Below are 12,443 nucleotides of genomic sequence, written 5' to 3' on the forward strand. Positions count from 1 at the left end.
GAAGCGATAATCTGAGACATAGACGTAGAAGCACGTAGATTATCATCTACGTTTCTGAAATAAAAAATAAACACTTTATATGCATTAGGAGTTTACAATTTAGTAACAAAACATGAATGTAGAATAATAAGTAAAACTTTCAAATGCATACAAAAACATAGATAACAAGTCAGCATTGAGAACTGAATTGATGTATCGATGACTAGGTGGAATCGTCCTTCAGTTTAAGAGAAATTGGCGGAAAAGGTTATGAAGAGAATTATGTGGGATAGATCATTATATGAATAGCTGGCGCTAGTTTCAAGTAGTGCTACATACTATGGTATGTATAGTCAATAGTACCGGTATTTGGAATTCGTGACGCTTATAGTTGCAAGATGGTAACACTAGGATACAGTATAAAATTTAATTACATCAGTAGAATTGAATTTATCTTACGGGTTTAAAAAGTCTATGGCATAGGTCGGGTGTAACTGAGTAATAAACTTACAGGGGAAAAAAAGTCGGGAGGGTGAGGCGCTCGAATCAAACATCGGTCTTCTGAATGTTAATCCGATGTTCTAACGCCTGAGCTCAGTTGAAATCCGTAGTGTACTCCCGCCCATGAAATAATACTGCGTGTGGATTCTATAGAATCAGGGCGCCGATTTCTCTGTAACTTTGGGGATCCATTCAGATGCAGAAGGCATATATGAGGGTTTTAAGACAAATTGAATTCAAATTATGCAAAATATTGTATATTTATAAATACAATGCGGGGTCCAAATGAACTTTGAGGGGGCTCCCCCCGGCACCCCAGGATCTGTGACCTTGACAGATCACCGTGATCATGATAAGCAATGAAATGATTGGAATATAAACATACCAGTTGCATTAATAACACATTGCCAGCTCTCTTTACTGCTAGGGGTCTGCCCTCAGGCACACGCATAATTGGGGATTCCCCGAAACACACGCATGATCGGAATTTCCCGGTGCAAACGAATGATCCGCAAGCCCTCACGTAAACAGAAAAAGGACGTGATTAAGGAAGTGTACAAATAGATGTAGCAGGAAGGAATGCTTCGTCGTTGATTTACTCGACCTTTCCTCTCCTATCCACTGTTAAGTTTGAGTTGCATTTCTATAGCACTAGATGGTGAAGAGCATTGCCTCATTTACTTGTTTTCGCGTAGCATTTTTCGTTATTTTTTTTTTTTAATGTAAGACGACCAATGTTACTATTCCAAGTGAACATTTTCATTTTCCAGAAAATTTTCATCTTCCGTTTTCCGGAAAATTTTCCGTCTTCCGATTTTCCGGAAAATTTTCCGTTTTCAATTTTCTGATTTGCGGAAAAAAATATTTTCCATTTTTCCGAAAAATGTGGCCATCCCTAGTAGAAACTTCCTTAGGCTATAGAATTAATTTTACGAAATTATCTCTGAATGATGGCAAGATAGTTCATTGCAAGGATGTTATAATATGTAACGTCCTTTGGTTCATCGCCTAATATACCTTTTCTTGTTATTTATTTGCTTTGACATTTACATTGCTTATTTTACATTTGTAACAAAACACTACCTTTCGTTAGCCAATATGTAAACTAAAACACTAATAACTTCTCAATTTGGAAACGAATTTATGATTACTTCGAATAAAAACTTCTGAAGTGTATGGAAATAATTGTACTGTCAATTCCATATTTTGCATCAAAAAATGCGCGTAGAATATAAAGAGTCGACAGTGATACCAACTCAATGTAAAGATCCATTGGTTGCTGGGGAAGCAGAAAACAAGTGCGTCAAGTTTCAACTATGTTCATATGCAATATTTAGTTGATGTATTAGGATTTTTTCCAATACTTTACTAAACGAGAGCTATTACCATACAAGTAAATGCATGCAGTTTTATAACTGAACACCAGCTTGTATGTTATAATTTTTGTCTTACTCGGAAATCAGTGTAAAATTCCCTCCAGTATCACTCAAGTGAATGATCAGCTGATTCAAGGTAAGTAGCAATTACTGAGAAGCCATTCATTTCATTAAAACTCTAGTACAAGAAATACATATAGTGGCATAATCCTTGAACAATAAATACCATAATATGTAGTACTCTATGGTATAAGTATATAGAGATTATGTACGTGCAGGTTTACCGTAAGCCTGTCATACAAAAATCTTTATACAGTAAGGATTAGATTTCAATGAATATTTGTACATTCTGTTAGTTTAGATCTATTTGATGGGTACGTAAAGATGTATAGTCTTCTACTGTATATTACTGCACTTAGACATAGTTAACGGAGGTTGCGTTGTACCTTAGTTTAGTTTTGATCACAATAGTCTAGGTTAGTTTCGGTTAGTGAAATTCAGCTTAGGTTAACATGTAGTTTGGTATTTTCTTTTTCGCGTGTAGGTCAAGCTTAGGCACACTGCTCGATATAATTGCTAAGAAAAATTATAATTCATCACTGATTTCTTTCTTATTATCCTTTAAAACGTTTGTGCCGAACATGACAATACCCCACTTGGCATGGTTGAAACAGGTTGGCTGCTAGAAGTAATCCTTGAAATATTAAATTTCCTGGCATTATTGCTGTATCACCGGACCAATTTCAAAATCGAAAAAAAGTACGAAAATGTACTGCATTCGATTATATTTGGTTGAGTTACGTTAAGTTGCGTTAGATTACGTTACATTCGGCGTGCAGTATTACTATACGGATCCATAGTATAAGTAGTACTAGTAGTAGTAGGAACGGGTTAGAAGCTCCGCAGGGGTTGCTTGGTTTCTGTTCTCGACATGAACTGGGCAAGTTAAAAGACTTGACCAAATTTTTTTGTACGTTTTACAATCCTATAGTAAAACAAGTGTACCTTTCCGAAGAAATACTCCATCCGTCTCCACATACAGTGTCACAATATCAAAAACAACCAACAAACACAACCACTTTCTTAGCTTTTACTATTCCCATTATCGGACTTTCACTCATTCTTCCTCACAAACTTAAATAAATTCTACAATTGACCCGGTAAATTTCCTAAAATGGCCCGGCGACACAACACTTAACCGTATTCTTTTACAATTTACGTATAAATACAGCATCCAAACACCTGCCGTAAAAATTACAGTGCAAAAGACACAACAAGCCTATGCTATGTAGTCACTAGAAAGCACGTTGCCATCTGTGTCAGAATTAGACGAAGCTGGCGGGCACCCGTGAATGTGCGTCTGAAGAGAGTAGGCACATGTACCATGGTGGGTATACGCTGAAGTAAACGTAACATGTGTGCTTGCAGTGACACGAGTTTCTATAGCACTTGTAGTGGTTTCACACTAGTAACGTTACACTTGTAAACATAAAATACAGCTTTTGTACACTATTGTAAGTATTTTGCCTGCATAAATAATATCTAAGACAGTCACCTTTCGTATGCACTCACTTGTTTGAATTGTCTTGAAGTACCTGTAATGATTTTAGACTAGTAACCCTACACTTGTGAACAGTTGTATTACTTACTATTGAATTCTGCCACCTGCAGAGTTTTGTTCCTTATAAACATGTCTTTCCATGTAGAGTATTGCATTTTACCTGTAAATTTTTGCAAAATATGGGGTGCCTAAACTTGACTAGCAACTTTTTTCGATTAAATTACCTTACTTTAGCATAGGATAGCGCTGGCTCACAGAGTTTGCCCAAGCGGGCCCACCTGGGTTTTTGAGCTTTTTGTTAATACAGTGAAACCTCTGAATAACGGACACCAATGGGACGGGAATTTTTGTCCGTTACAGAGAGGTTACAAAAATTTAATTTCTCTCAACGGTAATTGTATGCAGTAGTATACAGTAAATACATTATGTATGAGCGTAAATACGTAAAATTCAATATGAAAATACTATACGAGGGTCACTACGAAAGTTTTGAGATACGCATTGTTGTGGCACAGTATTTGAATTCCAACAATTGCGTTCGGTAGTGGTATCCAGAGCAAAGAAGCGAAGCAAGTTTCAACTCGCCTCGCTTATCGGCGTGGCCGTATCGCCTTCACTTGTTTGTTGATGTGAGCAGTATTCGGCTGTCTAGAATGGAGCTCGAAAGAGAACATTTTCGGGCAATGATCCTTTACGAATTCAAAAGTGGTTTGAACGAGACACAAAGCCTTGACCGTTTGCAGGGGGCATTTGGGAACCTTGCTCCTTCTCGTGCTACAATTTTTCGGTGGTTTGGTGAATTCAGAAGAGGCCGGACATCGCTTAAAGATGAAGAGAGAGCTGGACGTACGGCAACAGCTCTGTCAGATGAAAACATTGCCGCTGTGGAACAAATGATTCGAGAAAGTCCTCGAACAACTTTCAAGGACATTGAATCTACAGTGAACATTGGATCGCCAGCAGTAACAAAAAATCTTCATGATAATCTTCGGCTCAGGAAGGTTTCATCTCGTTGGGTGCCTCACACATTGACTGAACAGCAGAAGCGCATGTGTGTGGAATGGTGTGAAGAAATGCTTGCAAGATTTGATAGAGGCAATTCTCGACGTGTCTCTGACATTGTTACTGGTGATGAGACTTGGATCTATCAATTTGACCCTGAAAATAAACGCCAGTCTACAGTTTGGATCTTTCCAGACAAAAATCCACCCACGAAAGTGAAGCGACCGCGAAGTGTGGGGAAGAAGATGGTCGCAACTTTCTTCTCCAAATCTGGCCATGTTGCAACTGTTCCACTTGAAGAACAAAGGACTGTTACTGCTGAGTAGTACACCACTGTTTGCCTAACAAAAGTGTTCCACAAGCTTCGGGAACGGCATCCAAGAACTGGATTGTGTGGGATCCTGCTTCATCATGACAAGGCGTCCGCACACACGGCCAACATCACAATTCAGTTTTTAGAATCTACGGAGGTCTAACTTGTGATTCATCCGCCGTGTAGCCCTGACCTGGCCACGTGTGATTTTTTTCTTTCCCCAGGATCAAAGATCGCATGCGTGGGAAGAGATTTTGCAGCCCTGAAGAAGCTGTAGTGGCTTACGAAAATGAACTTTCAACACTTAAAGAAAAAGACTGGCAACATTGCTTCCAAAAATGGTTTTCGAGAATGCAAAAGTGTGTACAGTGTAATGGTGAATACTTTGAGAAAATGTAAGTGTTAAATTGATTTTAAGTATGTAAGTTATTTCAAATCTCAAAACTTTCGTAGTGACCCTCGTATTTAGTATGTATTTGAATTACTGGAACGGATGAAGGAGAAATTAATTTCTGTTAAATAATATTATTGATGAGGAATGTGTTAATATGTTCGTATACTGCAAATGATAATGCGTGTATGGTAATTTTCTTAAGGACACGCCATTACCCTGTAAAAAATCCATTAATTCACATACCGCCTATACTAAAAGTAAAAAGTAGCTTTAAAAAGTATGCAATATTATTATTAAATACTGAAAATGTGGAGAAGAAATTCACCAAATTTCTTGGAAAAAAGTCTGCCGTGTACACCCTACGGACATTAGTTTCTGTTCGAAATTTGCTTGCAACTGTTGGATCAATTGGAGAACTTCTGTTTCACCGCGATTAGTGGCAAATTTCTTTAATTGTTCAACTGTTTGACACACCAATTTGTACAAAAGAAAAATTTTGCTTTTCCAAAAATGTAAGAGAGAAAACATTGCTCGTTGAAAAATGTTATTGCAAAATAAACAGTGGTTCTTTTGTTATCTATGAAATTGTCAGGAAAGATGCAAGGCCCAGAGAAAAAAGCACTAAATTTGTTAGGGAAGGGAAGATCCGCATAGAATTCTTGACCATAGGACTAACCCTGCATGAGTCTTTGTGCTTATTGAAGATTTTCTAGGATTTCCACCAGAAAGCAGTTTATTGCGGGCAGAAAAAAAGAAGCATTTCAAGTTCAGCTTGAAGTTGTGTTTGATGATAGATACACTTGTGGGGAAAAGACTTTTCTGTCTACTGTCATATATCGCAGAACCGAGAATAATTCCTGTCCGTTATGAAGTTGTTGTTGGAAAACCAAATTTTACTGAAGAATACTTGTGTTACCATCAAAGGTAAGAAATAATACTAATAGTTTTACTAATGTATTTACATGTGACCTTAAACCCATCAAACCTGTAAGGGATAACGTTCCTCGGCGTCGCCGAGTACACCATTCACCGAAAGTATTTTCTAAAGTGTAAAATTGCATATTTTACTTCAAATAGGCTATAAGCACAATCCATACATTAATTTGTTCTATAATTATCTCAGGCTAAGTTCTTTTTTATTCATTAAGTGCATTCAGAACTTTATAAAGTTCTTGTGTTGAATGTTGTATACCTAATTTTGTCCAAGAAAAGTCCAAAATCTGTTAAAAAACACGTTCAATATCATCACCTTAGTTGTACGAATATTTGAGAGAGAAAAACGTTTATCAGCATTATGCATCTAGGAAATTGTAACCGTTTGTTACAAATTTGATTTGATTTGATTTTAGTATTCCTTTCAGCAGCGAGGCTGTATGAGGCTTAGACTTAACATTTTTTTTTTAACATGGGACCCGAACCACATAAGCTCCCGCCAGAAATCGCACCCGGGTTTCCCACGCCAAAAGGGCGTACGCTAACCGTTTAGCCACGAGGGAGCTTTGTTTGCAAATTGATGCATACACAGTATTGGATGACGTAAATGTATAATGAACATGAAGAACATAAATCACTTCTCGTAGTGACAGTGCTATTCTTTTCCGACTTATCTGAAAGATTGACAACTGAATTTTTAAAAAATCCAAGTGATAAAAATAAACAAATAGTGTGATTAACAATGTCAAAATTATAAATTACTAATTTCCATCTTTTAGTTTATAAGAAGGTGTTTATATATTACTGTCTTATTTAAATAAAAACCCTCACTGATGCTGCGCCGTTAAATTCTATTCTGGCAAAGCCCGTGGCTTCATTCATGAGTCAAAATTCGGAAAACAGAAGTAGAATTCGATGAATTCACATAACACTATTTTTCAAAGTCTCATTGACGAAGAGAGCCACGGACTCCTGAAGTGTTTCAAAAATAGATTTTGAGGGCATAGCACTTGGTGAGTACTTGTTTACCAAAAGATGTGACAGACGCATTGTCTATTACATTAATTTCTTATTTCTATCTGTAGATGGGTGCAAATGCTAGCAAAGATAATGGAAAACCAAGTCTTCTTCCAGAAGAAGAGAAACGTCAGCTACAAACCGTGTTCAAATCTGCTTGTGGGACATCCTCGTTATGCAGCAGGAATAATTTGAATGTAAGCAACTCTTTTTTTGTTCATAACATATTTCTCTTGAGTTAAGTGTTTCTAGAGTAATAGGGTTTTCTTTTGGTTACGCTTGTAATATTTCTAGCAGTAAAAGGTTTGTTTATTTATTTTATTTTCGCAATAATATTGTTGCCGGTTTTGCTGTATAATCGTTCGTATGAACATAAATCTAAAGTATTAATTATTTTATAAAAACATTGGTACGTAATTCGTCAAATCTATTGTTCACTTTATAAACTTGAAATAACACTTCATGAATGGTAGTTTTATTTCAATACTTTTATTATTATTATTATTATTATTATTATTATTATTATTATTATTATTATTATTATTATTATTATTATTATTATTATTATGCACAAACAAACTCCAAAATATGCATTCAAAAAATTTAACATATGCACTGAAATATACACTAAGAAAATAAAATATCAGTTTCTCACTAAAATATCGTATCTTAATTATCTCTGTTGCAATGAACTATTAACGTTTTCCTTAGGTTTTCTTCTGTCAGCCCTCTGCGTTTATCATTAAGAAACGTTTTGTAGCTCAAAAAGTTTCTTTCTACATCGGCAGAAGCTCCTAATGCATGGAAAAAACCCCAAATGTCTTCCTGTGTTACGTTCTCTTCCAATTCCATGTTTTCACCATTAAGTACATTTGCAATCGCACAGATTTTTTGTACCCGGGATTTTTGCCTAATACTTTGCAAAATTTATCTGACGCTATTTCCGCAAGACCGTAAGTTGTTTCACTGGACAAAGTCTGCGAGAGTTCGCCCAACAAGGAGAGTGAATGTTGCAAAACATTCTTACGGGATTCCAAGTGTTTGATAATTTCAGGTATTCTCGAAAAGTGGTTGTGTATGTACTTAATTTTGTTCTCAGTGTCACTTGTAGAGAAACATTTTTGAGACACATAAATAGCGGCTGCATCATCAGGAATTAGTGAGTCTACAGCAGTCTTCAGTTGATTTAAGTCATCTGCATAATACGGCACAGCTTCTAGCCACGAGCTCCACTGGTTGAGAAGGTACTGGAAAATTTTTCGCAACTTCGCGAAAGATACATACGTGCGATGGATCTTTCAGAAATACTTTCTTTGCATTTGATACAAGCGCGTATACTGCTAGATATTAGCTCAATGGTGGAGCGTTCACCTCTGGTGCTTGGGGTCCCGGGTTCGATCCCAGCCCTAGCCAAGTGAACTTTGTGGTGGACAAACACCGTGCTCGTGAGTTTTCTCGGGGTTCTCCCGTTTCCTCCCACTTTCTTCATTCCACCATTTCACTAATCTCTCATCATCACCGTCTCCTTTAGCCTAACCGGCATAACCGTGGGACGTAAAACTTAAAGATTTCATTTTTTGCTAGATATTAGCATCTGATTGTTTCTGCTACACAATGAAAACCATTTGCAGGACAAGTCAGGTGGACTAATTTAGGATAGGATACAATACTGTCTTCTATTATTCTGTATAACATTTTATTCTACATCTGCGTTTACGAAGTTTGTCAGTTTACTTTAAATATAACCTACTTTCCTATGATATACTCTCAAATATGCTAGTATACAGCAATAATATTCAGAAATATGCAGTATAATGCAAAGTTGTGCATGCACATCGAAATTTACTCAAAATATGCACTTATATGCACCAACACATGCGTCTCAAACGAATCCTTGCAAGTCCGTCCGAAAGGAGAAAACATTTTCCATACGTTTCTGCATGTTGTTATAAACATGCATTTTGCATGTAAATCCGGGCTGTAATTATTATATATTATATATTATTATTATTATTATTATTATTATTATTATTATTATTATTATTATTATTATTATTATTTTATCATCTCGGTTTAAACAGGTTTCAGCTTTGTAATCTACGGCCGTCTCTGGCAAGTGCAGATTATTTGAAGAGTTCTTCCCCAATTCTCCGAAGAACTTTCTGACCATATAACAGATATCTAGTATTACTGATTTTTGTAGATTTGTTAAGAAATGTTTTGCGTTTATCTCTTCAAGTTTTGTCACAGTACTTTTAGGGAAAATTGCTGTAGTTGAGATAATGATTGGGTTTAGTGTAACTTTCTGACATTTCCATAACTTCTTGATTTCATCAGGCAGGTCTTTATATTTGCTTATTTTCGTACTAAAGTTGTACGTATGTTATGACTTAATGGTACTGCTAAATCTATGAGGGTTACTTCTTAGTTCATTTTATTGATAATAGTGATGTCGGGTCTGTGTTTGCAGGTAGCGTTACATCTGTTCTGATTTCTCGATCCCTGTAGGTGTATTTATCATTTTCAAGTACTGGACTTGGCTAGTATTTGTTGTTGAGACGATTTTAGTTTAGTGTCCCTTTCAGCAGCGAGGCTATATAAGACCTACTGATTAACGTGGAATCCGAACCACATGAACTCCCTCCAGAAATCGAGCCCGGGGTCTTCCACGCCAAAGGCGCGTACGCTAACAGCTTAGCCACGTGCGAGTTCCCTAGTATTTGTAGTATGGTTTGGTGTCAGTGATTAGTTCCATGTTATGGGCCAAAAACTGGTAACTGCTTTTTGCAACATTGTTGTGTCTTTTTAGATAGTCTGTGGGGGCCATTATACGGCATGAGCCTGTGATGTTCAATTGTTTCTGATGTGTCTCCGCATTTTTTGCACTTTATTATTATTACAAAGAAGAAGAAGAATATCACGTTTTGACATGAAGCAGTGGTGGCTCAGTGGTAGAACACACTCATGAATGGAATCCTTTATTCAATCTCAGCTCCCTCCAATTGGGATTTTTGGTGGATAAACACCGTATGCGTGGGTTTTCTCGGGCTTCTCACACTACGTTTATTACACCATTATCATCCATTTGATTACTATTATCTACCTTAGCCTCGGTGCATAGCAAAATGTTTTGACATTACAAACTTCTTCTACTGAAAACATGGTGAGAATTTAGAATTCAGTTTATTCAGTGAAAAAAAAAAAAAAAATCTCAATGTCTTAAGAGCATTGCTAACTATAAGGTTTTGCCTAAGGTAATAATACTCTTCAACCAAAATCCTTACCAATGAGACACAAGATTATCAGTATTAGAGAAAAAAAAAGCATATGTTTTCATTGACTTCATTTTTATGAAATGAAATGAAATCTTTTGCGTTTCACGTCCCATGGTTATGCCGGGTAGGCTAAAGGAGACGGTGTTGATGAGCAATGAATGAAATGGTGGAATGAAGAAAGTGGGAGGAAACGGGAGAACCCTGAGAAAACCCACGAGCACGGTGTTTGTTCACCACAAAGTCCACACAGCGCGAGCTGGGATGGAACCAGGGACCCCAAGCACTGGAGGTGAACGCTCTACTACTGAGCCCCCCTCCAGGAAATCCACGCATACGGTGTTTGTTCATCACAAAGTTTAGTTTGCACAAGCTGGGATCAAATCAGGGACCCCATGCGCCAGAAGTGAACGCTCTACCACTGAGCCACCGCGGCACTCTGTTTCTCCTTAAGGTTTTGCGTAAAGTAATAGTAGTCTTTATCCAATATTCTGACTAATGAGACACAAGATTACCAGTATTATAGAGAAAAGGGGTATGTTTTCATTGACTTTGTTTTCTTACGAAAGCCACATTCAGTACGGAATATAGTCGTGTCTTTTAGTAAGAATTCACTTTATTTCAGGAATTGTGGAGTGGAGCGATTGAGGAAGAGCTGTTAACCAAAATTTTGAGATATTTCTTCCCTAACTCCGATTCTCCAGCAATAAACTTCGATGGATTTGTGAAGTTGTTTGTATATATGACGAGAGGAACAATTGATGAGAAAGCAGCGATTGTGGCTCAGTTAGCCTCGGGATCGAAGACTGAAATTACTTCCGAAGAGTTGATATTGGTAGGTATTGGTGAAAGAGCCATTTCCATACTTTAAAATAAGCAGCAAGATAATAATATACGGTTTCTCAGTGAACCACAGTAGTAATCGCGGCACTTGGCCGAAGTTTGGACTTTGACCCCGACCTTTGTGACGTCATAGGTCAAAGGTCAATGACCTTGGCCCGGGGTCAATGACCTAGGGGTACATAGGACCACCCCCTCTAAATTTTGGCAGGGGTACCTTGGCCCACCCCCTAAATTTTGACAGGGGTACATAGGACCACCCCCCTTAAATTTTGGAAATTGCCAAATCTAAAAATTTGGTATGGTAGCCTAGGACCACAGTATGTACCCCTATCAGTATTGGGTGTCTATGTCGTTCCCTTTTATGAGTAAAAAATTGCCAAAAATTCAAATTTCGGGGTTTTTGGCCTAATTTATCCCCTTTGATGAAGTGTTATTACCTTATATAGTTATATGGGCGTATACAGGGGTCCATTACCTTTCATAAGACATGGGTATATTAATGCACCCCTTGAAAAATTTGGGAGGGGTACCTTGGCCCACCCCTTAAATTTTAGAAATTGCCCAATTTAAACATTGGGTATTATAGTATAGGACCCTAATATGTATTATGATAACTTTGGATGGTCCACCTCGTTCCCTTTTAGGGGTATCAAATTGCCAAAATATAAACGTAAGAAATACGTAGTACCACGTGTTTGGTTTTGACCTAAGTTATCCCCTTGGATGAGGTCCTATTACCTTATATGTTTATATGAGCGTATACAGGAGTCTATTACCTTTCATAAGACATGGGTATATTGGTGCACCCCTTTAAAATTTGGAAGGGGTACCTTGGCCCACCCCTTTATTTTTAGAAATTGCCCAATTTAAACATTTGGTATAATAGTATAGAACCCTAGTATGTATCACTATAAATTTGGGTGGTCCACCTTGTTCCCTTTCATGGGTACAAAATTACCAAATTTTAGTACAACCACGTGTTTGGTCTTTTCACCTAATTTATCGCGTTTGATGAGGTGTTATTATCCTATATGATTATATGGGCGTATACAGGGGTTCATTCCCTTTCATAACATATGGGTATATTGATGCACCCCTTGAAAAATTTGGGAGGGGTACCTTGGCCCACCCCTTAAATTTTGGAAATTGCCCAATTTAAACATTTGGTATAATAGTATATGACCCTAATATATATTACTATAACCTCGTTCCCTTTTAGGGATACAAAATTGCCAAATTTTAGTACAACCAC

At 37.2% G+C, this 12,443-nt stretch overlaps 1 protein-coding gene across 4 annotated transcripts in view; it reads left to right on the plus strand.

The window, feature by feature from the left end:
- The first annotated feature begins 1,706 nt into the window (after window positions 1-1,706).
- Window positions 1,707-12,443, plus strand: part of LOC145680190 (MTOR-associated protein MEAK7) — a 46,570-nt gene continuing 35,833 nt past the window's right edge. Inside the window, exons 1-3 of one of the 4 annotated variants that reach the window (XM_081750442.1) lie at window positions 1,707-1,992; window positions 7,145-7,273; window positions 10,974-11,183. In XM_081750442.1, the coding sequence (XP_081606568.1) occupies window positions 7,145-7,273; window positions 10,974-11,183 (339 nt within the window). In that variant the 5' untranslated portion in view covers window positions 1,707-1,992. Of the gene's footprint in view, window positions 1,993-2,028; window positions 2,172-5,907; window positions 6,051-7,144; window positions 7,274-10,973; window positions 11,184-12,443 lie in introns of those variants that run through there. The other 3 variants (XM_081750439.1, XM_081750441.1, XM_081750440.1) reach the window with 3 other exon arrangements.

This window comes from Thermobia domestica, chromosome 3 (assembly GCF_964235325.1).
Source record: "Thermobia domestica chromosome 3, izTheDome1.hap1.1, whole genome shotgun sequence".
In the NCBI taxonomy this organism is placed as follows: domain Eukaryota; kingdom Metazoa; phylum Arthropoda; class Insecta; order Zygentoma; family Lepismatidae; genus Thermobia; species Thermobia domestica.